Source organism: Osmerus eperlanus, chromosome 28, assembly GCF_963692335.1.
Source record: "Osmerus eperlanus chromosome 28, fOsmEpe2.1, whole genome shotgun sequence".
NCBI classification, from domain to species: domain Eukaryota; kingdom Metazoa; phylum Chordata; class Actinopteri; order Osmeriformes; family Osmeridae; genus Osmerus; species Osmerus eperlanus.
The window spans coordinates 6,708,793-6,734,046 of record NC_085045.1 but is presented as its reverse complement, the minus strand read 5'-3'; the positions used below and the strand labels follow the sequence as shown (position 1 = coordinate 6,734,046).

At 42.7% G+C, this 25,254-nt stretch overlaps 4 protein-coding genes and 1 long non-coding RNA gene across 6 annotated transcripts; 2 read left to right on the top strand and 3 right to left on the bottom strand.

Moving 5' to 3' along the window:
* Positions 1–276: 276 nt before the first annotated feature.
* On the bottom strand, positions 277–9,516 carry LOC134014955 (zinc finger protein 761-like). Of its 2 annotated transcripts, XM_062454163.1 has the most exons (4): positions 9,404–9,516; positions 7,489–7,604; positions 5,962–7,183; positions 277–1,523 (listed from the first exon to the last, which is right to left on the bottom strand). In XM_062454163.1, exons 3-4 carry the CDS (start codon positions 6,983–6,985, stop codon positions 748–750), a joined length of 1,800 nt encoding a protein of 599 aa, XP_062310147.1. In that variant the 5' UTR covers positions 6,986–7,183; positions 7,489–7,604; positions 9,404–9,516; the 3' UTR covers positions 277–747. The 2 variants fall into 2 exon arrangements, with proteins under 2 accessions (XP_062310147.1, XP_062310146.1); XM_062454162.1 differs by lacking the exons at positions 277–1,523; positions 7,489–7,604 and having other exon boundaries at positions 5,405–7,183; positions 9,404–9,510.
* Positions 5,405–23,343, bottom strand: LOC134014956 (zinc finger protein 135-like). The gene is made up of 2 exons (XM_062454164.1): positions 21,732–23,343; positions 5,405–5,496 (listed from the first exon to the last, which is right to left on the bottom strand). The coding sequence occupies exon 1, from the start codon at positions 23,061–23,063 to the stop codon at positions 22,122–22,124; it is 942 nt and encodes a 313-aa protein (XP_062310148.1). The 5' UTR covers positions 23,064–23,343; the 3' UTR covers positions 5,405–5,496; positions 21,732–22,121.
* LOC134014958 (uncharacterized) lies at positions 9,892–10,676 on the top strand. The gene is made up of 2 exons (XR_009929048.1): positions 9,892–10,259; positions 10,403–10,676. It is a non-coding gene; the product is annotated as an uncharacterized LOC134014958 (long non-coding RNA).
* On the top strand, positions 15,322–19,787 carry LOC134014953 (serine/threonine-protein kinase prk-2-like). The gene is made up of 10 exons (XM_062454158.1): positions 15,322–15,419; positions 16,438–16,532; positions 16,641–16,688; positions 16,843–17,121; positions 17,250–17,427; positions 17,639–17,818; positions 17,977–18,342; positions 18,580–18,649; positions 18,752–19,431; positions 19,544–19,787. Exons 1-9 carry the CDS (start codon positions 15,416–15,418, stop codon positions 19,296–19,298), a joined length of 1,767 nt encoding a protein of 588 aa, XP_062310142.1. The 5' UTR covers positions 15,322–15,415; the 3' UTR covers positions 19,299–19,431; positions 19,544–19,787.
* Positions 19,817–20,796, bottom strand: LOC134014918 (arylsulfatase K-like). Its single transcript, XM_062454098.1, has 4 exons — positions 20,665–20,796; positions 20,435–20,594; positions 20,279–20,369; positions 19,817–19,948 (listed from the first exon to the last, which is right to left on the bottom strand). Exons 1-4 carry the CDS (start codon positions 20,777–20,779, stop codon positions 19,817–19,819), a joined length of 498 nt encoding a protein of 165 aa, XP_062310082.1. The 5' UTR covers positions 20,780–20,796.
* Positions 23,344–25,254: the final 1,911 nt, after the last annotated feature.

Genomic DNA, 25,254 nt, shown 5'->3' with positions numbered 1-25,254 from the left:
ACGACGGTGGGTCACAATGACTGATGGGTCAGAATGACCCGAAGATAACACAAGGGTTAACACATCTCTGTTCCAGTCTTCATCATCCAGTGAGGTAGGAGAGAAGGGTGTAAACTGCCCTGTTATCAGGCTATCATCTGGTAAATAGGACAATAAACCCTTTTGTTTCAGAACCATCCAGTCTCTTGACCCTTTACTTGTAAATGTAAATACAGAGAAGTGAGTCCATGTTCTTCAACAATGGATACAAATAAGTGTGCATTGGACGACTGATCATCAAATTTAAATCACATTTATTTGTATAACCCTTTTTAATGCAATGTCACAGAGGGCTTCACATACGCCCGTAGAACTGCCCCTTAACCAACCTAAAACCTCAAGGAAGACAAGGAAAATTTGAAAAAAATAGAAGAAAACTTGGGAGGTTTCTAAAGACAGTTGGTGAGGTTTCTAAAGACAGTTGGTGAAAGAGAGGTGCAAAACACAGGCTGTTTCGTCCCTCGCCCTGTTTGCATGTGTGTTCTGTCTTGTGTGTTTGTCTAGTGTTACAGCCTTTCCCCCTAGACAAGATTCGTAATAGTCATACATCAATAAAAGTTAGATGACAAAATGGAAGAACCTTGGGAGATAGCAGTCTAACAGTAGAGGGATTGGGATTTTGTAGTTGTAGGCTGGTAGTTCTTCCAACTGTGGGTCATACAGAAGTTTTCTCAGGTGGTGACTGCTGGGGCAGCTTGGCCCCAGACATTACTTCTTTGGGGGTTTTCTATTGTGAACACGCAGGTGACTCTTCAGATGGTCCTTTGTTTTACCTGAATAGTCACAGAGGTCACAGCTGTAGGGCTTCTCTCCAGTGTGGATCCTGCTGTGAACTGTTAAATTGCTAGCATGGCTAAAGGTTTTACCACAGAGGTAACAGATGTAGGGCTTCTCTCCAGTGTGGATCCTGCGGTGAGTTGTGAAATGGCCAGCGTGGTTAAAGGTTTTACCACAGAGGTCACAGCTGTAGGGCTTTTCCCCAGTGTGGATTCTGTGGTGATCTGTCAAACTGCTAGCACGGCTAAAGGTTTTAGCACAGAGGTCACAGCTGTAGGGCTTCTCTCCAGTGTGGATCCTTCTATGAGTTCTGAATTGGCTAGCCCGGCTAAAGGTTTTACCACAGAGGTCACAGCTGTAGGGTTTCTCTCCAGTGTGGATTCTGCAGTGAGTTGTGAAATTGTCAGCGTGGCTAAAGGTTTTACCACAGAGGTCACAGCTGTAGGGCTTCTCTCCAGTGTGGATCCTGCTGTGAACTGTGAAACTGCTAGCATGGGTAAAGGTTTTCCCACAGAGGTCACAGCTGTAGGGCTTCTCTCCAGTGTGGATCCTTCTATGAATTCTGAAATGGCTAGCCTGACTAAAGGTTTTCCCACAGAGGTCACAGCTGTAGGGCTTCTCTCCAGTGTGGATCCTCATGTGCTTCTTGAGGTGACTGGATGAGGAAAGGCTCTTCCCACACGTATCACAGTGATGTGTCTCCATAACTCAGCTCTCTCTTGGTTCTCTGTCTGGTCTCTCTGTATCCTGTCTTGTATCTAGTCTCTGGAAGCTTGTTTCTCTCTCTGGTTGATCCTCTGTCTGATTACTGCTGTTTCTGGTTGAAACTTTCAATAGTTGAGTCTCTCTCTGTAGTCTCTCAGGTTGAGTCTCTGTAGTCTCTCTGGAGCCCTAAGGTGTCTCCTCTGTCTCCGCCCATGATAAAGTATGATTGGCCAGTAGGGGATCTGGAAGAAACAGTTCAAAGTTACTTGTGTCAGTGTCCATTTTGCAAATGTAATGTTGATCATTTGGTGAGAGGTGTATGTTTCTCAGGTTTATATTTACTGGAGAAACACAACACTGTGATAAAACATAATCTCTGGCATACACTCCTCAGTAATTTGTCTTTCTTCAAAATAATAATAGCCTATAGGATTAGTTACTACACAATAAGCATGACATGTAGGAATTAACAATAAAATAACTTTGGATTGGAATTGCAAGTTTTAATTCCAATAATATTAATATATTCTATTGGGTCTCATACTCTATGTGTCTCGTTTTCTATTTAAAACGGATATTACAACATAGAAAATAAATTACGGAATGTTTCCACTGTAGCAATACAGAACGCAGCAAACTATCTCTTTATGCTGCCTACGAGGGCGGTCAAATTAAAGTTCACAAAACTGAAGTACATACCTTGAGACTCACAAAACTGTCTGCATCTGAATAACAAAAAAATCATATTACATTCACTTTTCACAACGTAGCCTACTAACATACCCGTATCCCCATTATAGACAAATCTAGCTAACAACACAATGGAAGTAAAGTTAGCTAGCTAGCTAGCACCGAAATTAGTTTTAAACCAAGCACAAAGTCGCAAATCCTGGATACAACGTCAAAAGCAACGCATATAACGATTGCACGTACCTTCATAGTTGTTAGAACTGCAACAGAGCTTTGATCTTTAAATGCATTAGGTCTCAAAATGTTAAAACGTAGGGACACTTCACTTTACGTATCTCCATGATAAACTGCACATGTTTATTCTTCGACAGGTCTGCAAACGCATTTGTAAACAGAGAATTAAATCGTTTTAACAAATCGAGTCGAGGCTCTCATTTTAACTGACTAAACTTTCTCTTCATTTGGGTAGACCACAGTTCTCTGCTATCTAGTTAAGTAGGCTACACCTGTTGTATGTAAATATGTTTGAGCTGTCGAAAGTACAGGATTGCTTCATATTTTTACTGTAAATGTCACAAGTAGGCTATATATTTAGGTAGTAATTATTTTTAAATGGTGAACGCATGTTATTCTCGACGATGGAAATCAAGTTATGTAAGGTGACTGACAATGTTTGAATTGACTTTAGGCTGTGGATGATAAAAATGAAAACATTCACATAATTTGTGAAAGTCTATAAGAGATTACAGGTGTATCCAACTCTAATCCTTGGGCCTGCTCCTCAGAGCAGCAGAGTAACAGCTGGACTAGAGCATTCTAGTGTCACTGGAATATAGTTTGTACTTGGTGCACTCACTCAGCTGATCTCTCAACTTGACTGACATAAATACACCCTCTTCACATACTCCTGGGTGTATTTTATGTTACACGCAGCAGCTCTGAGTTTAGTTTGAGTTACGAATGAGAGGAGTTCTTCACAGCACATTTCCCTTTCCCTGAATTTAGAGTTGTACCAAAAGTTCAGCTAACGTCCTGCTCTCATTTTAACTGACAAATATACACAGACCGATGCCCCCCAAGACACTCATCTGTGAACCATTGATGACAGTTCTGTCAGCAATCTTCAATCCTTATAGGATAACCCTTTCACTAACAGACATGTTCCTAATCAAACAGTATTATTAAATACATTATATGTGGACTGTTTTATGGGTAAGTAAATACATGTAATTCCCAAGATGAATTGTCCTTGTGTGCTTCTAGAAATACCCCGTTTGTATTCACGTATCTTACTGTGTTTTAGCTACCTAAAACTAGTGTTGGTTTACTTGTCTGGCACAACCAATGGGATGTTTCCCAAAATCCAACCTACCCGACATTCAGATGTCCATGCAGGACCCTCACGTTGACTCAAGCACATGCTTTATCGCCATTGTGTGTTTTTTTCACAGTAGCGTTGCATGGTTGACATTTTTCTTAAGGGCGGTGTTTGAAGACATCTTTGGGGTGATTGTTATTCTTTTGCCAGAATTCCCATTTCTTGTACAACACATTGTCAAGATGTTCCCAATCGTACAAGCTTGATATACAGGCAATTTCCTGTTGGCATGTTTTTACCCAGCACTGAGTCCTCTAACCACTGCCATTATCATACTCAAATCTTCACAACTATTATCACTTTTAGGGCTTTCCTGGATTCCCTGGTCTACCTGGCTTACTTGGAATAAAGGTATTTGTCCTTGTCAAGTCCACTTGAACACCCTTGCATATGCACACATAGCCTATTCTGAAGATTTCTAAATATTGATCTAAATTATATGTAAATGTATAGCTTATGGAAATGCAGCTATTTGTATTTTATACTTTAATTACCGTGATTTTATCCAGGGGCTTTTCGGGAGCCGTGGGGGGCGATTTCATCAGGGGGGCCATGGCCCCCCATGGCAGGGCCCCTTGGGGCCCATGCTGTTGAACCTGTATACACCCACTTAAATGAATCCTGAAGTTAAAACACCAGCATTTACATAATGAATTATGTGTGATTATATGTATGTGCGTTTCAGTGTCCTTTTACAAATATAAATGGGTAGAAACTGGGGGGGACGGTATAAACGGCATAGAAATATGCCGGTATGAATTAGGCCTACAATATGAATCTTGACCATAACGTTAAATGCGCAGTAAAACCTTCCACGAATTGCATTTGTCAAGGCCCCATTCACACCAGGCACGGCATAAAATTACTGTGCAGAATTTAAACCCCAATATCGCAAGCAATCTATGCAAATGTTGCAACCAATCTTCCGCATCCTCATAATCAGTGTTGTATAGATGGAGTAGACCATCGTTTTCGGTCTTTATCGTTCGATTTTTAAATGACACAACTTCAGCGTTTACAGAGACTTAAAGGTTGGTTAGAGTTGTGAAATGTTTATTGTATAGCAACAGATTTGTTACCACTAGCTTACTACTAATACTGAACAAAGTTTTCTTCTGATCCCATAAAAGTAGCCTACTGTTGAACTCTACATGTTCTGTGGCAATTCACTGCGGCAGATTATGGCCGGTGCCGATTGCATTCTACTGAAACAAATGGACTGAAAATGTTAAGAAAAACTCACATATCGTGATATATAGCCTACTGTTACCGTCCGTGCTACAAAATTATACTGTGATTACGTAAATCTTAGGACATAGGCCTACCGCCCAGCCCTATGTTTAACCCTTGTGCTGCCTTCGGGTCACATGACCCAAAGGTTCATAACGAACCACCGTTGTGTTTACCCAATTTTACCCAATACAAAAACAAATAACAATTATTTTCTTTTAACCATTGCAATGTGGGGGGTCTGAGACAGCCCGACAGTTAAAAGAAAATGCTTCACTTTGTTTTTGTAGGAGGTAAATTTGTCGCAATACGACGGTGGGTCACAATGACTGATGGGTCAGAATGACCCGAAGATAACACAAGGGTTAACACATCTCTGTTCCAGTCTTCATCATCCAGTGAGGTAGGAGAGAAGGGTGTAAACTGCCCTGTTATCAGGCTATCATCTGGTAAATAGGACAATAAACCCTTTTGTTTCAGAACCATCCAGTCTCTTGACCCTTTACTTGTAAATGTAAATACAGAGAAGTGAGTCCATGTTCTTCAACAATGGATACAAATAAGTGTGCATTGGACGACTGATCATCAAATTTAAATCACATTTATTTGTATAACCCTTTTTAATGCAATGTCACAGAGGGCTTCACATACGCCCGTAGAACTGCCCCTTAACCAACCTAAAACCTCAAGGAAGACAAGGAAAATTTGAAAAAAATAGAAGAAAACTTGGGAGGTTTCTAAAGACAGTTGGTGAGGTTTCTAAAGACAGTTGGTGAAAGAGAGGTGCAAAACACAGGCTGTTTCGTCCCTCGCCCTGTTTGCATGTGTGTTCTGTCTTGTGTGTTTGTCTAGTGTTACAGCCTTTCCCCCTAGACAAGGTTCGTAATAGTCATACATCAATAAAAGTTAGATGACAAAATGGAAGAACCTTGGGAGATAGCAGTCTAACAGTAGAGGGATTGGGATTTTGTAGTTGTAGGCTGGTAGTTCTTCCAACTGTGGGTCATACAGAAGTTTTCTCAGGTGGTGACTGCTGGGGCAGCTTGGCCCCAGACATTACTTCTTTGGGGGTTTTCTATTGTGAACACGCAGGTGACTCTTCAGATGGTCCTTTGTTTTACCTGAATAGTCACAGAGGTCACAGCTGTAGGGCTTCTCTCCAGTGTGGATCCTGCTGTGAACTGTTAATTTACTAGCATGGCTAAAGGTTTTACCACAGAGGTAACAGATGTAGGGCTTCTCTCCAGTGTGGATCCTGCGGTGAGTTGTGAAATGGCCAGCGCGGTTAAAGGTTTTACCACAGAGGTCACAGCTGTAGGGCTTTTCCCCAGTGTGGATTCTGTGGTGATCTGTCAAACTGCTAGCACGGCTAAAGGTTTTAGCACAGAGGTCACAGCTGTAGGGCTTCTCTCCAGTGTGGATCCTGCTGTGAACTGTTAAATTGCTAGCATATCTAAAGGTTTTACCACAGAGGTAACATACGTAGGGCTTCTCTCCAGTGTGGATCCTGCGGTGAGTTGTTAATTGGCCAGCGTCGTTAAAGGTTTTACCACAGAGGTCACAGCTGTAGGGCTTTTCCCCAGTGTGGATTCTGTGGTGAACTGTCACACCGCTAGAACGGCTAAAGGTTTTACCACAGAGGTCACAGCTGTAGGGCTTCTCTCCAGTGTGGATCCTTCTATGAGTTCTTAATTGGCCAGCCCGGCTAAAGGTTTTACCACAGAGGTCACAGCTGTAGGGCTTCTCTCCAGTGTGGATTCTGCAGTGATCTGTAAAACCCCTATTGCTGCTAAAGGTTTTACCACAGAGGTCACATCTGTAGGGCTTCTCTCCAGTGTGCATCCTGCGGTGAGTTGTGAAATGGCCAGCGTGGCTAAAGGTTTTACCACAGAGGTCACAGCTGTAGGGCTTCTCTCCAGTGTGGATCCTGCTGTGAACTGTCAAACTGCTAGCATGGGTAAAGGCTTTACCACAGAGGTCACAGCTGTAGGGCTTCTCTCCAGTGTGGATCCTTCTATGAATTCTGAAATGGATAGCCTGGCTAAAGGTTTTCCCACAGAGGTCACAGCTGTAGGGCTTCTCTCCAGTGTGGATCATCATGTGCTTCTTGAGCTTACTGGGTGAGGAAAGGCTCTTCCCACATGTAGCACAGTGATGTGTCTTCATAACTCAGCTCTCTCTTTGTTCTGTCTGGTCTCTGGATCCTGTCTTGTATCAAGTCTCTGGAAGCTTGTTTCTCTCTTGTGGCTCCTCTGTCTAGTTACTGCTGTTTCTGGTTGAGTCTCTGTAGTCTCTCTGGAGCCTTAAGGTGTCTTCTCTTTCTGGTCTCCGCCCATGATCAAGTATGATTGGCCAGTAGGGGATCTGGAAGAAACAGTTCCAGTTAGAGGCAGGGTAGGCAAGTTGCGCGAAGGTAGACATTTTAGCTTATTTTTTACACGATTCAAACCAAAATATCCCACTTCCTCCCTTCAAAGCAACCCCACAAAACTACAGTAACGAGCATGGAGTGGAGGGGCAGAATTATTTGTATGCCGAATTTAATAATTCAAATTCAGATTGCTGAAATTCAGACTGCGGAAATTCAGATTTTGTCTGAACTAGGCCAAAGGTGAAACAGCTTGCTTTCACAGGGAAAAGTAGACGATTTCAGAACGACCAAATTTTACCTAAGAACAAAAACTAAGAGTTGCTCGTTGGAGTAAGAGGATGGAACCCAATGTGGTATAAGTGCTTATGAAACTTGTAAAACCTGTGTCTTCTCCTCTGCTAAAATCGGCAGTTACTGTAACCAAGGGAGTCGAGTCGGAGGAGGGCGGCGGATGGAAGATGCGGAACTGGCAAAGCTGTAGCCTATATATTTATGTTTCTCTGTTGCGTTGTTCTCTCTTTTCTGTGTTGGAGTTATTTTAAGAGCTTGATGGCATCAACATCCAGCCTGATATAAAATCATTAACTTGAATTGTGTCTCTTCATTATAATACCCACACAGAAAATCCAAGTTGAATCATGTACCTAGCTATTGCTAATAGCCCATTTTGGGTAGTCATGCATATTGTTTTTCATTGTCTCCTTACAGTATATTCCTATCAAAGTCAATGTTCAGCCTATAGGCTATATGCTATACGGTAGGGATCTAACCGGCAACCTTCTGATTAATAGCCCGATTCCCGAACCGCTCAGCCATCTGACCCCCCAAATTTCAGACCGTGGAGTGAAATATTTGCTGTCTGAGAGTTCCAAACTAAATACATAAACAGGATATATCTGTAGTGCGGCCGAGTGGTGCAGCTTTGATTAATCGTCCACACAGCCGACGTCGGCAAGACGTAGCGTTACAGTGCGTTCACACTGCAGCGGAGCGGGCGGCGCGCGGCGTCGGCTTCCAATTCATTTTCAATGAAACCAGGCGTTGACGCTCGCGTAGGGCATTGTGGGAAGGCGAGCGGAGCGTTGCAAGTTGGATTTTCTCAACTTTATGTAAATGAGGAGCGTGAAAACGCTAGCGTTGGCCAATCGGATTGGTTTCTTGTTTCTTGTAACGTAGCAACTGTTCGTCATGGTAAACATTTCTAGGTTTGACCATTTCAAGATGGAGGAGAAACTTTTTGTATGTGTCTGCACATCCAGTTCTGTTCAGAACAAAGTTACTAATGTGACAAGCCTGAATTTAAAGAATACGTTAAACTAATAATGCATGGTGCATGGTTGCCGATGTCGTCATTGTTCCTAGTGTGTTTTTATAGCCTACTTTTAAATTTAGTCGTCACATTACGTGACTGTTCTGTGCCACTGCTAGCTCGCTAGCCCAGCCTGCAAACGACTGGTTGAGTGACCGGTGGCGTAACATGTATTCTACTGTAATCTTGCACTAGTAAAATCTTGCACTTACATAAATGTTGTGTAAAAGTGGTATTTTGATCGATATTGTGAGTACATGAACCCAAATCTGCACGCTTGGCCATGACTACAACAGTGACCTTAGAGAACTACAACTCTGTATTAACTTGTCTAACACGCCCCCGTGCGTGGTGTACTGTGGGAAGGCAAGCGATGCAGAGCGTTAAAAAACGCTGCAGTGTGAACGCACTGTTAGGTGTGCTATCTGGGTCTTCCGAGTGTGTTCTGAGATCAAATTTGGTCGTTCTGGTAAATTAACAATAAAATGACTTCGGATTAGAAGTGCAACATTTTTTTATCCAATAATATTACTATACTCTATTGCATGTGTCTCATTTTCAATTTAAAAACGGATAGTTACAACATAGAAAATAAATCACGGAATGTTTATGAGCACTCAACATATATTGGCTCCACTGCAATACAAAACTCAGCACACTATCTTTATAACATCTAAATATATCTAAATAACAAAACATTATTACATACACTTTTCACAACGTACTAATCCCCATGAGCTAATAAAACAATAAAAAACACTGAATCTAGCTAACAACATAATCGAAGTAAAGCTAGCTCTAGCTACAGTAGCTAGCACCGAAATGAGTTGAGAAACAAGCACAAAGGCGCAAATCCTGAATACAATACAATGTCAAAAGCAACGCATATAACGATTGCACTTACCTTCATAGCTGTTAGAACTGCAACAGAGCTTTGATCTTCAAATACATTAGGTCTCAAAATGTTAAAACATAGGGACACTAAACTTTACGTATCGCCATGATAAACTAGAGCTCACGTAACCGTGGATACAAACCAATGACTGTAAAATACTTTTTAAAGGGGTGATTGACTGTTTTTTGGAGGGTATTTCACACCGTTCCTTAAAGTGGAACTGAATCGCGATTAGACACAGTGATATTATAATAGTATATACATTTAGGGACAAAATATATAACATACAACTGTATGACATATTATATAAATAATCGATATCTCTAGTGTGTAAATTATGTAGGAAAGAACCGGGTGCCGCCATGCTGTTCCGAGTCGGCGATCACGCCGGCGTGATCGAGTAGGACCGATCGACTTTAGGACCGCGCAGCATGAAAACCAAGTGACGCGGAGGGCTGCCGTCGACGTCTTGCGGAAGTGCAGACCTGAAACTGCGTTTCAGTCTTTGTTTCATGTAAATACACCAAGTAAAACTTAAATTATGAAAATTTCAATCCCATGAAAAAAGTGCGTCAAAATATGCGCTCTTTTTTTGCGCACGTTGTATTTATTACAATATTTTTGTCGTCTTTTGACATAAAATTAAACGGAAAAAAGAATGGGGGTTTGGGTTATTATTACTGGTTTTCGGAGTATTTTGGGTAGTTTTGGGGATATATTGAGTATTTCAGGAATACATTTGGAATTATTTGGGGGAAAATGAGGCTGACACCATGTACAACATGCCCTCGACTTGTTATTTCAACATAGAGGCGAAGAACTAGAGGGAGCCTGAAGACCCAGACATTGTTGTTGACAACAAGAGGTGAGAAAAACTTTTTGTGAACATGTATTGCTTTCGTTTATCTTATTATATTGTTCTATTCTACTTGAAATTCCAATGAACATCTTGAACTTTGAATAATCTTGAAAAATAACAATCTTTTTACATGTTTTATTGACATACAGAGAATGAAGAGCCATTTTCACTCAAGGGCCAATGATGACATCAAGTGGCTATAAAAAGGTACCTCACTCCATAAAAGTAAGTTTTAGGACTGTGATGTAGCCCTCTGTCTCATATTTTGGACATAAACTGCTTTGAGGAGTGGCACAGATCAAAAAAAGGAAAAACGCATATGGCTAGACCTGCTTTCTATGTAAATAGTTGTATATAGCTTGATTATATCTCAACTTTACCTTTTATATGTTCACATATGCAACTTGTGCTTCAGTTTCAAACTGTTGAAATGCTTGGTTGAGCATGTGTGGGTGTTTTATAGTCAAAAAACTATCATTTACCCATACGGACCTTGTGTTTTTTGTGTGTTTGGCTCCAGAATGTTGAAAAAATATGGAAAATTGAAAAACATAATTGATCTTGTTTTGTAGGTGAGGTTGTGCTGAAAAAAGGATACCAAACATTGGTATGGTAAACATTTCTTTATGTAGGTTATAAAGGCCAAATCAAAGGTACTCAAAAACGGCCAAAATAGCCCCAGACCCCGTTTACGTTGTGTGAAGATGTGGTTTTGTCTGAACATATATATGTAGTTGAAACTGACAGGTTGAACACCAAGTGGTGTTACCTTCAAGTTGTGTGAAACATGCTCACTGGTCGAGTTGATAACTTGTTCGCTATTAAACCAGAGCCATAGAAAAATAAAACGCTTTACTTCCGCATTCCTCGATAACAACGGGAGTCTATGGAAGTGTCGCAACTCTCTTTTTCTATGGCTCTGTGTTAAACATAACAAACCAGTGTAGGTAGATAACCTTACGGAGCTAGAGCTAGCTTTGTGCGTTAAATTATTACTAATATTATTAAGCTACAATCATATCTGTGAATTTAGGAGCTAGAGCTAGCTATGTCAAAAACGCCAGTGTGTGTAGCCTATGTAATGTTAGCGTATCTAAGAGGTTTATAAATATAATCCACTTCTGTAAAGTGATAACTGCAAACTCTGAATCCGGGGGCAACTGGCTTTGGCGCTTCATAGCTACAAGCCATTTTCGTAAAACCGGTTGCCGCTTGAGGGGTAGGACATGATAGTGAATGCCTTCTGTTGAGAGTGGATAAGTGTATGAATGCATGAAACTATATTTGTTCAGGTTGTGCCTCATATGGCATGAAGTCACGTGTGACTGATGACATCACTGTCTTATAAGGGGGATGTTCACCCTCTTTTCACTCCCTCTACCTGACTCGAGAGCAGCATGTCACGTATAGTTCTGTAATAAAACAATGCCACAAGGTTGATGGCTAAAGAGACAAACGCCTGAACGTCTGATCATTCCTTTAAATTATTATTCCGCTGTACAGGTAGTCAGAAGGTATAAGCCTACCTGTCAACACCTTCTATCCTGTAAAATGTGTTTGTACATCCTGGGGCTATACAATAACATCCCCCTTTGCATTTTAGCTGGTTCGTTTGAAGCCATTTCTGGATTGTTAGGGTGGCCTATGTTATTTTTATTTCCTGTTATTTTATCTAACCTGATTTTAATGTAAATTCCTTGTGGAATGTATTGGATTTGCCATGTTCCTTGAGGCACAAGGGTGATACTATGTCATAATGACATCATAATAGGTTGCCAGTTCGATTCCCGGTCATGCCAACTGACGCTGTGTCCTTGGGCAAGGCACTTCACCCTACTTGCCTCGGGGGAATGTCCCTGTACTTACTGTAAGTCGCTCTGGATAAGAGCGTCTGCTAAATGACTAAATGTAAATGTAAATAATAGATTTCATGACATCAGCATACAGTTCCACAAAGCTGTTGTGCATCATTTTAAAACCAACAGATCATTGCTGCAAACTTTTTGAAGTAGCCTAGATTTCTAGTAAAGTTTTTTTATGAACTCACTAGATAATAATCATTCAACGATAGCCTGCAAATTAATGCACTCTCCCACCTCGAAATGAGTGAGTATTACAATATTAACTGCTGTAGTATTTTTTCAAATGCCTTCAAATATTGTACAACATCATCACATTTCACCACCATCTGATTTACACTCTGCCATGTCACATTTTGTATTTATACATAATTAGATAACACCATTTTTATATTTAATATTATTTGAGTTGAAAACCACAAAAACATGATAACTTCACAATGAATGTGAATTCTATCAGAGGCCCATCACCACCATCAAACAAAATTATGTATTATTGTGTGGTTTAGGTGTCTGATTGTGTTGACACAAGTGATGGCAAGGTAAAAAAAAACATTTTGATAAAAAGAGAAAGGTTGGGAGGTTGTATCAAAGAGTAGCTAAGGAGCTTAGTACATGTTAAATACATCGGCTAATAATTTGTCTGAGCAAAGGGTTTTATTTAAATAAATATTGCACCCTGTTTATTCCTGTCGGAGAAATTAAGGATGTGATGTTTTATACTGAACAATACAGATGCCTAGCATTCTTTGTCAGCAGATAACAGAGCCCCCTAAGCTAAACTCTATGCTTTCTTAGCACCCTGGGGGAAGGTTGAGCATTTGTTAAGACAAGAGGATGTTGGGGGTCGTGGTTGTTTTAAGGAGATGCTGCGTGACAAGGACTATAGGTGGAGACGCAAGGTCTGTTGACCATTTGCTTGACACCTATGTGAAGGAGCTTTTACGACCCCAGGACCGGAGATCCTGTTGTTGTGTTTCAATCTGGGTTGATGTCGTAAACACACACACACACATGTATACAAGCACGCACACACGCGCGCCAGGTCTATGCAAGGAACCAATGAAGAAGAGCCATGGAACATTTGCATGCCTTTGTATTAACCAATGACTGTCAAGAGCGCGTTTGTTTAAATAGGTAGCTAGCACAACATGCTAACAGACAAACTTTGTATTGCGATCAGACTTTGTCTCCTTGCTGGCAAGCATTAAACTATTGTCATTTCTTTGAATCCAACGACTCTGTGCATTACTTGATAAAGAAATTATCTTAACAATTCCCACTTCTCATGGCACAGGCACTGAACTAGTATATCCTATGGAGCTGGATTGTAGGCTATCTACAGTTAGGTCCATAAATATTTGGACATTGACACAATTTTCATCATTTTGGCTCTGTATACCACCACAATGGATTTGAAATGAAACAATCAAGATGTGCTTTAAGTGCAGACTTTCAGCTTTAATTTCAGGTTATTTACATCCAAATCAGGTGAACGGTGTAGGAATTACAATACATTTTATATGTGCCCCCCCCCTTTTTAAGGGACCAAAAGTAATTGGACAATTGGCTGCTCAGCTGTTCCATGGCCAGGTGTATGTTATTCCCTCATGGGAGTTCGTTATTTCATTGACAAGGAGCAGATAAAATGTCTAGAGTTCATTTCAAGTATGGTATTTGTGTTTGGAATCTGTTGCTGTCAACTCTCAATATGAAGTCCAAAGAGCTGTCACCATCAGTGAAGCAAGCCATCGTTAGGCTGAAAAATCAAAACAAACCTATCAGAGAGATAGCAAAAACATTAGGTGTGGCTCAATCAACTGTTTGGTACATTCTTAAAAAGAAAGAACGCACTGGTGAGCTCAGCAACACCAAAAGACCCGGAAGACCACGGAAAACAACTGTGGTGGATGACAGAAGAATTCTTTCCCTGGTGAAGAAAAACCCCTTCACAACAGTTGGCCAGATCAAGAACACTCTCCAGGAGGTAGGCGTATCTGTGTCAAAGTCAAAAATTAAGAGAAGACTTCACCAGAGTAAATACAGAGGGTTCACCACAAGATGTAAACCATTGGTGAGTCTCAAAAACAGGAAGACCAGTTTAGAGTTTGCCAAAAAACATCTAAAAGAGCCTGTACAGTTCTGGAACAACATCCTATGGACAGATGAGACCAAGATCAACTTGTACAAGAATTATGGGAAGAGAAGAGTATGGAGAAGGGAAGGAACTGCTCATGATCCAAAGCATACCACCTCATCAGTGAAGCATGGTGGAGGTAGTGTTATGGCGTGGGCATGTATGGCTGCCAATGGAACTGGTTCCCTTGTATTTATCGATGATGTGACTGCTGACAAAAGCAGTAGGATGAATTCTGAAGTGTTTCTGGCAATATTATCTGCTCAGATTCAGCCAAATGCTTCAGAACTCATAGGACGGCGCTTCACAGTGCAGATGGACAATGACCCGAAGCATACTGCGAAAGCAACCAAAGAGTTTTTTAAGGCAAAGAAGTGGAATGTTCTGCAATGGCCAAGTCAATCACCTGACCTAAATCCAATTGAGCATGCATTTCACTTGCTAAAGACAAAACTGAAGGGAAAATGCCCCAAGAACAAGCAGGAACTGAAGACAGTTGCAGTAGAGGCCTGGCAGAGCATCACCAGGGACAAAACCTAGCGTCTGGTGATGTCTACGGGTTCCAGACTTCAGGCTGTCATTGCAACCAAGTATTAAAAGTGACAATTAGATTTATGATTATGTTAGTTTGTCCAATTATTTTTGGTCCCTTAAAAAGGGGGGGGGCTACATATAAAATGTGTTGTAATTCCTACACCGTTCACCTGATTTGGATGTAAATACCCTGAAATTAAAGCTGAAAGTCTGCACTTAAAGCACATCTTGATTGTTTCATTTCAAATCCATTGTGGTGGTATACAGAGCCAAAATGATGAAAATTGTGTCAATGTCCAGATATTTATAGACCTAACTGTATATTATTATTTTATTTTTTACAATATTATCTAACCTGATGTGAATGTCCCTTTCTTGTGGACTTTATTGAATTTGCCATGTTTCATGAGGCACAAGGCTAATCCGATGTCCTTATGACATCATAATTGATTCCATGACAACAGCATATCATTCTACAACATTTTACATATATGCATTTTACAAGCTCACTGCAGATCATTGCTACATAACTTTTTGAAGGAGCCTACATTTCCAGTCAATTGTTAAATGAACTCAGTAGATCATTATTATTCAACGATAGCCTGCAAATCAATCCACTCTCCCACCTCAAAATGAGTGAGTATATTAATATAATTAATATTAACTGCTGTAGTATTTTTCAAATGCCTTCAAATATTGTACAACATCATCAGATGTCACCACCATCTGATTTACACTCTGCCATGTCACATTTAGTATTTATACATTATTAGTGAACACTAAGCAACATTTTTATACATCATATAATTAAAATGACTTGAAACCCACAAAAACATGATAACTTCACGATGAATGTCAAGTCTGTCATTGCCCCGTCACCACCATCAGATAAAAATATGAATTATTGTGTGGTTTAGGTGTCTGATAGTGTTGATACAAAGTGTCAAGGTAAAGAACATTTTGATAAAAAGAGAAAGGTTGGGAGATTGTATCAAAGAGTAGCTAAGGAGCTTAGTACATGTTAAATACATCAGCTACTAATTTGTCTGAGCAAAGGGTTTTATTTAAATAAATATTGCACCCTGTTTAGTCCCACTTCTAATGTCACAGGCCAGTATATCCTATGGACCTGGATATTATCTAACCTGATGTGAATGTCACTTTCTTGTGGAATTTTTGAATTTGCCATGTTTCAAGAGGCACAAGGTTAATCCTACATCCTTATGACATCATAATTGATTCCATGACAACAGCATACCATTTTACAAAACTCTACATGCGTACACCATTTTACAAGGTCACTGCAGATCAATGTTACATTGCTTTGAAAACAATTCAAGTCAAATGGTTAATGAACTCAATAGATAGTAATTATATCACAATAACGTGCATATCAATGCACTCCCACCTTGACACATGAGTGAGGATGACAATATTAACTGCTGTAGTATTTTTCAAATGCATTAGAATATTGTAGAACACAACACATTCAATTTAATGACTATAGCTACATAATGATGCATATAGTAACAACATAGTTAAAGATGATAGTTAAGGTAGCTAGATATAAACTATACAATAATAAAGACAGAAAAAAGAGATAGATGGATAGACAAAAATATTCATTATACATGAATGTGTGTGTGATCTCTAGGATCATTTGAGGAGAAGTACGTGGAACTGAGCTGTCTTGGCCAAGGTGGCTTTGGCTCAGTCTACGCTGGACTCCGTATAGAGGACAATCTGCCTGTAAGAATGACATAACACACACATACAAAAGTATACACACACACAGAGCAGTATATCATTTCTATAAATCAACATGTTGTATTTCCCCTCACCCATCTCTTTCGATAGGTGGCAGTCAAGCATGTTCCCATTGATAAGGTGATAAACACACCTGTGGTGAGTGGACCAATCCCCCTTTTACAATTCATATATTCCATTTTAGATTCTCATTCTGAATTGTCTGTGTCATCCAAACCACAGTCTTCCAACAGATAACAGATCCCTATTTCAGCATTAAGTCTACCTGGTTGTTGTGTTCTCTGTGTTTTAGACCCTGGGTGGGAAGCTGGGCCAGCTCCCCCTGGAGGTGGTGCTCCTACTGATTGTAGGACAGGGTGGGGCGGACATGGCTGAGAAGGCCAGGGGTGAGGAGGTGAGGGGTGAGGCCAGGTTTGGAGGGGGAGGAGACGGTCAGGCAGCAGTGGAGCTGCTGGACTGGTACGAGCTGGACCAAGAGCTCATTATAGTTATGGAGAGGCCTGTACCCGCCGTGGAACTGTTTGACTATATCCAGGAGAGAGGAGGATATCTCCCAGAGGATCAGGCCAAGGTGAGTGTGTGCAGACAAGTTTGTCACGTCCATCCACCTCCAAAGAGCTATTTGTGAGTCAACATTCATCACCATTTGCCTTCCCTCTCCCAACTGTCCTTCATCTTTCTCTCTGTCTCTTTCTGTAGATCATCCTGAGGCAGCTGGTTGAGGCCATGGTCAATTTTCACTCTTGGGGTGTCCTCCACCGAGATATTAAGCCAGAGAACCTTCTGGTCGAGACCGGTTCTGCAGTTCCACGGATTAGGGTTCTGGACTTTGGCTGTGGCTGCATTATTCAAGAAGCACCCTACACCGAGTTCCTTGGTACGTTCCCTACTCTTGTATTTTCTCCCCCCCCCCCCCCCCCCAATCCATATTAAAGAGCAATATATCATCGAAGATTTACCATGATGACAAACACAAGGACTTGAGCGGAAATAAAGAATGGACTCAGTTGCAATTGCACCCAATCACATGCGTACACACACGTCCATGTGCGGCTTTACTAAGGTTGTTTTGTGTGTGTGTGTGTCAGGGACCAAAATGTACATCCCTCCTGAATGGTACCTCCATGGTTCCTACCAGGCGGTTCCATCCGCTGTCTGGCAGCTGGGGGTACTGTTATATAACATGCTGTCTGGGATATTCCCCTTTCGCACACCCGACCACATCCTTTATTGTGATCCTATCCCTACCATGGATGGGTTTTCCAGACGTAAGCCACGCATCCACACGCAGACGAGAAAAATAAACACACTCATACAGAGGCACACACATGCTTTCTGTCTGTATGTGAAACTGACCAGTTTCCTCCACTTCTTTCATATTCTCTGCTATCTCTCGCTCTCACTCTCTCTTTCTTTCTCTCTCCAGAATGTAAGAACCTGCTGAAATTGTGTTTGGCAAAGTGCCCCGAAGACCGGCCTACTCTAGAGGAAGTCCTTCTCCACCCGTGGCTGCATCCAGAGGAGGAGAGGAAAGCAGGGAGACAGAAAAAGAGAAAGGACAGAAGAGATGCAGAGAGCAGCAGAGGAGGGGAGAGAAAGAGAGTGCTGGAAGAGAGACAGGATTCGGGGGAGTCTTCGACGGCACTGTCCCTTGAGGACGCCTCGTCTTCGTCCTCCCTCTCCCTGTCCCAGGGCAACACCAAGAGGTGTAGGGTAGATCCCAGGAGCCCCGAGGTGTCCCCTAAAAACACCATTGCCACAACAATGACCCCACATGGTACACATGGAAGAGGTAAGACACACAGACAGTCACAGCCACGCACCAGTTTAAGTCCTGGTCTTCCTTGCCCCTGGTGTTTTCTGTCTGTCTCCGTGTGTGTGTGTTCTGGTCTTGGTTTGGTCTCTCCAGGCTCCTTGCACTCGTGTCTTGTTCCAATCACCTTTTCTAGAGGTTGGCAAATAACTACTTTGGTTTTATAATCCTGTTTTGCTTTTCCCTGCTTTTGTGTCCATCCCCTACTACTGACAGTGGGATGCAGCCTAGACAAGGACCCAGAGGCAAAGCAGGGCTACATGGAAAGGGAGACAGAACTTGACAGGTCAGTGGTAAACCTCTACAACTTTGAACCTCATCAACTGAGTTTTCAGATGAAGCATTGATTCTGCGAAAGGCCATGAGTGAGTAATGTTGTTCTCCCCAGGGCCCGTGCTGTGTCCACCATCCCAGAAATGAGTGATACAGCACTGCTGCCCAGAGTCCCTCTGCCTGTGCTGCCCAGAGACCCTCTGCCCGTGCTGCCCAGAGGCCTGATGCCCGTGCTGCCCAGTGGCCTGGTGCCCGTGCTGCCCAGAGGCCTGGTGCCCGTGCTGCCCAGAGGCCTGGTGCCTGTGCTGCCCAGAGGCCTGGTGCCCGTGCTGCCCAGAGGCCCTCTGCCCGTGCTGCCCAGAGGCCTGGTGCCTGTGCTGCCCAGCAACGAGCCCTCTGCTCCTCCTGAGCCCCCAGCAGAGTCCTGGTCGACTCCAGCACCCCCAGAGCTCCCTGCACATAAGAAGCCCAGCCTTGGTCACCACCACCGACCCCCTGAGCACCTCTGCACATCCAGACGGCCTCCAGGTCTGCCTCCAGAGCTGCCCCGGCTTTTCACCCTGCCTCCTGGCCGGCCTCCAGAACTGCCCTGGCCTTCGTCCCTGCCCCCCGGTCGTCCTCCCGACCTCCCCACTATCCCTTTCTCCCCCCCGCCCTCCTGACCCCCCCACCCCCACCCGCAAGAAAACCCCACACACATCTATACCCCCCCCCCCCCCCCCCCCACTACATTCAGGAGAGAGGAGGATATCTCCGAGGATCAAGCCGAAGATATCCCACAGAGATTTCCAAGCCGTAAGACACTCACACGAGACACACATTGTCTGTATCTAGCTGACCACAATCCCCTCCACTTCTCTCATGTTCTCTGCTATCTGTCTTTCTCTCTTTCCTTTTCTCTCTTCAGAAGATATGAACCTCCAGAAGGAGGCGGTTTGGCAAAGACCTGCCCACTCTGGAGGGAATTCTGCTCCACCCTTGGCTGCAGTGGTCCATCCCCTCCCCTTCACCTCTGGGGACACACCATGGGTCGGTGTGCAGCTCATCCACTGCCTCACCACAGACCACCTGGGACAGAACATCTTTTTTTTTCTTTCTTCTCAAATGTCCCAAGCATATTCACTATACACTAAATAAATAATGCATTATATGCTTAACTAGTCTGTTTATTTCTGTGAATTTAAATCTTCTTGCTGTGAATCTTCTGAAGCCAGTAAGGGGAGGTGCGAAAGGTGGATCCCCCAGCAGTGGGTCCCAGGGACTGTGTTTGGTAGGGGTGGGGCAGATTGAGGCCCACGTAAAGGGCAAAGGGCTGGGAGAGAGAGGCAGCACTGTGGCGGATCCACTGGGTGGCCTTGTCTACAGTCTCCCAGTCCTTAACCCTTGTGTTATCTTCGGGTCATTCTGACCCATCAGTCATTGTGACCCACCGTCGTATTGCGACAGATTTACCGCATACAAAGACAAAGTGAAGCATTTTCTTTTAACAGCTAGGCTGTCTCAGACCCCCCACATTGCAAAGGTTAAAAGAAAATTATTTTAATTTGTTTTTGTATTGGGTAAAATTGGGTAAACACAACGATGGTTCGTTATGAACCTTTGGGTCATGTGACCCGAAGGCAGCACGAGGGTTAAACATAACCCTGTCAGTGGAGATGTTTCCCACCAGGTCGGTGACTGGCCTTCCTTCCTGACGCAGAAGGAATGGGACATCTTGTGCCTCCACACGATTACTGTGGTCACAAATGAGTCTGAGTTACTTGTGTTCTGCTTGGCAGAGTCCACTAGCTAATCCCACCTGACTGAGTGACCTCCTGATGTGTAGTCCAGTTTACCCATCATCTGGGTGTGAAAACCGTTCTGCCGCAGAACGTCCATCCATGTGGTAGCATTGGAATCCAGGCACTTATAGTTATTCCATGACTGGGTCAGGTGGACAAAACGGCCACTCCACATAGCTGAAATCCCACAAAGTCATGTAAGTCCATTCTTCCACTACTGATAGGTGTTGTACATTGGAAACCGTACCTGCACGGGAGGGGCAGCAGATTGGAGAGTTGGTGTAGGCATTGAGGAAGGTAGCACCCAGCTCCCTCATGAAGTTTATGTATGGTAGCTGAACCACCCTATTCCCAGGGTCCATAGTCAGTTGGTCATCCTTCGTATAAAATGGAAATTACGCTCCAAAGAGGAAACTCTTCTGTTTCATGCCCTCAACAACCCTCTACGGACAGAATGAAGCTTGAGTCGCCATTAGCTAGTCAATGTTTTATTTTACTCGCCAGACTTTTACATAAAATACATGAACAATACAACTGTAAAAAGTACATTATCTGTCTGAATTATTCTTTATGTTGCATATGGATTTAAGATACCATTTTTCGCAGTTGGCAGAGCTGATTAGTAGAGCAAGAATAATCTGAACAAGGAACAGTAATCTTAAAATGTCTTGATAACAAAAACAAATATTAAGCGTTTTCTGCTCAGAATTGTAGCTTTTTTGCATCCATCACTTGCATCCAAGCAAGTCTATCTTTTTGTGAGAAAAAGCGACAGAGGCAGTGTAGCGTTTTAACTTCCCTAGAGACAAAAAATCTTATCTAGTGACAAGCGACAAATCTAGCGACTTTCCGTTACTTGGGCAATCTCCATTTTTGTTGTTGAGAAGCAGCAAAATCACTAATTATACGTCTGTTGTCATAGCACATTTACATTTAGCAGAAGTGCCTTGCCCAAGGACACAACGTCATTTTGCAGGGCCAGGAATCGGTCAGGAATCGAACCGGCAACCTTCTGATTACTAGCCCGATTCCCTAACCGCTCAGCCATCAGACCACCTGATGGCTAAACTGACCTGTAACAGGCTATCGTCTTGTAAATAGGACAATAAAGCCTTTTGTTTCAGAACCATCCAGTCTGTTGACCCTTTACTTGCTAATGTAAATACAGAGAAGTGCGTTGGTATTCTTCAACAATGGATCAGTGTGCATTGGACGACTGATCATCAAATTCAAATAAAATGTATTTGTATAACCCTTTTTACAAGCAATGTCAGAGGGCTTCACGTACGCCCATAGAACTGCCCCTCAACCAACCAAAACCCTCAAGGAAAACGAGGAACATAAAAAAATGAATTAAAAAAAACCTAGGGAAGAGCAGTTCACGGCTTCCCTCCTTCAAAGACAGTTGGCGAAAGACCGGTGCAGGACACAGGCTGTTACGTCCCTCGCCATGTTTGCATGCGTGTTCTGTCTGTGTGTTTGTTTAGTGTTACGGCCTTACCCCCTAGACAAAGTTCGTAACACAGGCTAAACAGTCTTACATCAATAAAAGTTAAGACAACAAAATGGAAGAAACCTTGGGAGGAGCAGTCTTAACAGCAGAGGATTTTAGATTTTTTAGTTGTAGGCCGGTAGTTCTTCCAGCTGTGGGTCATACAGAAGTTCTCTCAGGTGGTGGCTGCTGGGACAGCTTGGCCCCAGACATTACTTCTTTGTTGTTTTTTTATTGTGAACACGCAGGTGACTCTTCAGATGGCCATTTGTTTTACCTGAATAGTCACAGAGGTCACAGCTGTAGGGCTTCTCTCCAGTGTGGATCCTGCTGTGAACTGTGAAACCTCTATTACTGCTAAAGGTTTTACCACAGAGGTAACAGATGTAAGACTTCTCTCCAGTGTGGATTCTGCAGTGAACTGTGAAACTTCTATTACTGCTAAAGGTTTTACCACAGAGGTCACAGCTGTAGGGCTTCTCTCCAGTGTGGATCCTGCTATGAGCTCTGAAATGGGCAGCCTGGCTAAAGGTTTTACCACAGAGGTCACAGCTGTAGGGCCTCTCTCCAGTGTGGATCCTGCTGTGATCTGTCAAACTGCTAGCATGGGCAAAAGTTTTACCACAGAGGTCACAGCTGTAGGGCTTCTCTCCAGTGTGGATCCTGCTGTGAACTGTGAAACTGCTGGCATGGGTAAAGGTTTTACCACAGAGGTCACAGCTGTAGGGCTTCTCTCCAGTATGGATCCTGCTGTGAACTGTGAAATGGCCAGCGTGGATAAAAGTTTTACCACAGAAGTCACAGCTGTAGTGCTTCTCTCCAGTGTGGATCCTGCTGTGAACTGTGAAATTGCCAGCGTGCCTAAAGCTTTTACCACAGAGGACACAGCTGTAGGGCTTCTCTCCAGTGTGGATTCTGCGGTGATGTGTCAAACTGCTAGCACGGCTAAAGGTTTTACCACAGAGGTCACAGCTGTAGGGCTTCTCTCCAGTGTGGATCCTGCTGTGAACTCTGAAATGGCCAACCTGGCTAAAGGTTTTACCACAGAGGTCACAGCTGTAGGGCTTCTCTCCAGTGTGGATCCTCATGTGCTTTTTGAGGCTACTGGGTGAGGAAAGGCTCTTCCCACATGTGTCACAGTGATGTGTCTCCATAACTCAGCTTTCTCTTGGTTCTCTGTCTGGTCTCTCTGGATCCTGTATCAAGTCTCTGGAAGCTTGTTTCTCTCTGGCTGATCCTCTGTCTGGTTACTGCTGTTTCTGGTTGAGTCTTTCAATTGTTGAGTCTCTCTGTAGTCTCTCTGGTTGAGTCTCTGTAGTCTCTCTGGAGCCTTAAGGTGTCTTCTCTGTCTAGTGTCCGCCCATGATCAATCATGATCACTGATCATGATTGGCCAGTAGGGGATTTGGAAGAAACAGTTCCAAGTTAATGAGAGCTCAGCTTTCACATATACTCAATTCCTTGGCCTGAATACATCCACTATTGCAAATATATACATATAAACATGAAAAAAAATGCTGCATTAAATACAAATTACACTTTGTATGATTTGAAATTATTCATTATCACACTAGCATTTAATTATCACGCCACACAATTACATCGCACTGAACTGTAAGTCAAGTTACAAAAAACTTTGCAAAAATGACCAAAATAACAAAACCTGTAATCAATCAAATCAAAGATTGATGTATCCTGTAATCAAAGAACGAATATCATTCACGTCTTACTGCTAAACCTAGCAGTCACGCGAAATTAAAGGTCCTGTAAAGTGGAATTGGAAACGAGTTTTAAGTTCACCACACCACAGAAGAATGTGTTATTAACTACCCATCCAAATTCGAATGAAACACAGACAAGTATGTTCAATTAGGCTTTGAAATCGTGAGAAAATCAGCAGTCTTCTCTGCTTGAGACTGGGGGCGTGTTGCCTGAAGGAGCTGAAGCTCCGCCCATCGCTGGAAGGTACCACGTCTATAGGCTACCTACAACCCAGATAATGGACGCTACGTCAAGCCGAACAAAACAGAATATAATTTATTTGTTCAATGAGAGAAACATACAGATGCATATAAATGAAATGTTCCCCTGAGCTGTAACACTGTAGCTGTAAACGGTAGGTTTTGAAAAACGGTTGCTTTGCACATGCTTTCAGGAACTCATTTCACACATATATAATGTACTGAGAAGCAAATCATGGAACTTGCTTTACAGGATCTTTAAAGCTTTTGAACTGAGCGCTCCCAACATTTCCAGGGGTATTCTCTTGTAATACCCCTGGCAATGTTATTTTTTATTTTCCTTATTTCAGTTGTTTATACACTTGTATACTAGGGGTGGAACGGTACACTGAAGTCACGGTTCGGTTCATATCACGGTTCGGTACGATTTCGGTACAACGGAAAAGCAAAACAAACCAGGTTCCTCTAAGAGTGAATTCGGCCGCATTGAAGATGACATGTAAATTCCGATTGCGTCAGTAATTTTTTTGGCCCTATTTGTACGTGTAGGCTTATCTAATGGCTGGTTAAGCACTGTAGGGAGGAGAAGTTTTTTTTTGTTGTCTCGTTCCAGTGAGTGGCACACCTGGGTGATGGCGTCGGATATTTTTTGTCATTTAGCACACGCCAGATGTGTTAGCATGTTAGATGTATTTCCACTCACATACCCCACAACCAGTGACGTGCGGAGATGTCAGTAAGAGGTTAGGCACTGAGTTATGAAAGCCAGATTACCTTATTACCTAATATTTTGAATAAATTCGATCTTGGAGTAATTCCTCAATTCTGTAATATCGGCAGACACCGCTGCTGTCGTTTTGACTTGAATTTTGCGGGGATTACGCTGCGGGTCGCCATCACTCGCCATACTCGTCCTTGGTGCTGCTAGCTGGCCCATCTCTGACGGCGGTGCCAGAGAATGTCTAATATAGCCTCTAATAGGCTCTGGCGGCGCCTATCAGAGCTTCAGAACTACAGATTAGATGCCCCTAAAGAACACGAGTATCTAACAGTAGTTCCGCATTACATTAATTAATTTGCACGCGAGTTTTATTTATTTTTATTCCGTGTCCGTGTAATTTCATGCACCGAACCGTGACGCCCGTACCGTACGGTTCGGTACGAATACATGTACCGTTCCACCCCTATTGTATACTGAACTGTGTACTATTATCTGTACTTTTTCGAGCAATAATAAAACATTTTTTTAAAGGAGTCTCGGAGCTTGGAAAAAGGCGAGCCACTGCCGCAAAACCGGACGAGCCGGAACTGGAAATAGCAGTGGAAGGCTCACTGAAGATCACTGAAGGCTTTTCAGAAGAGGAAACAAGAGGGGATTTGTTTA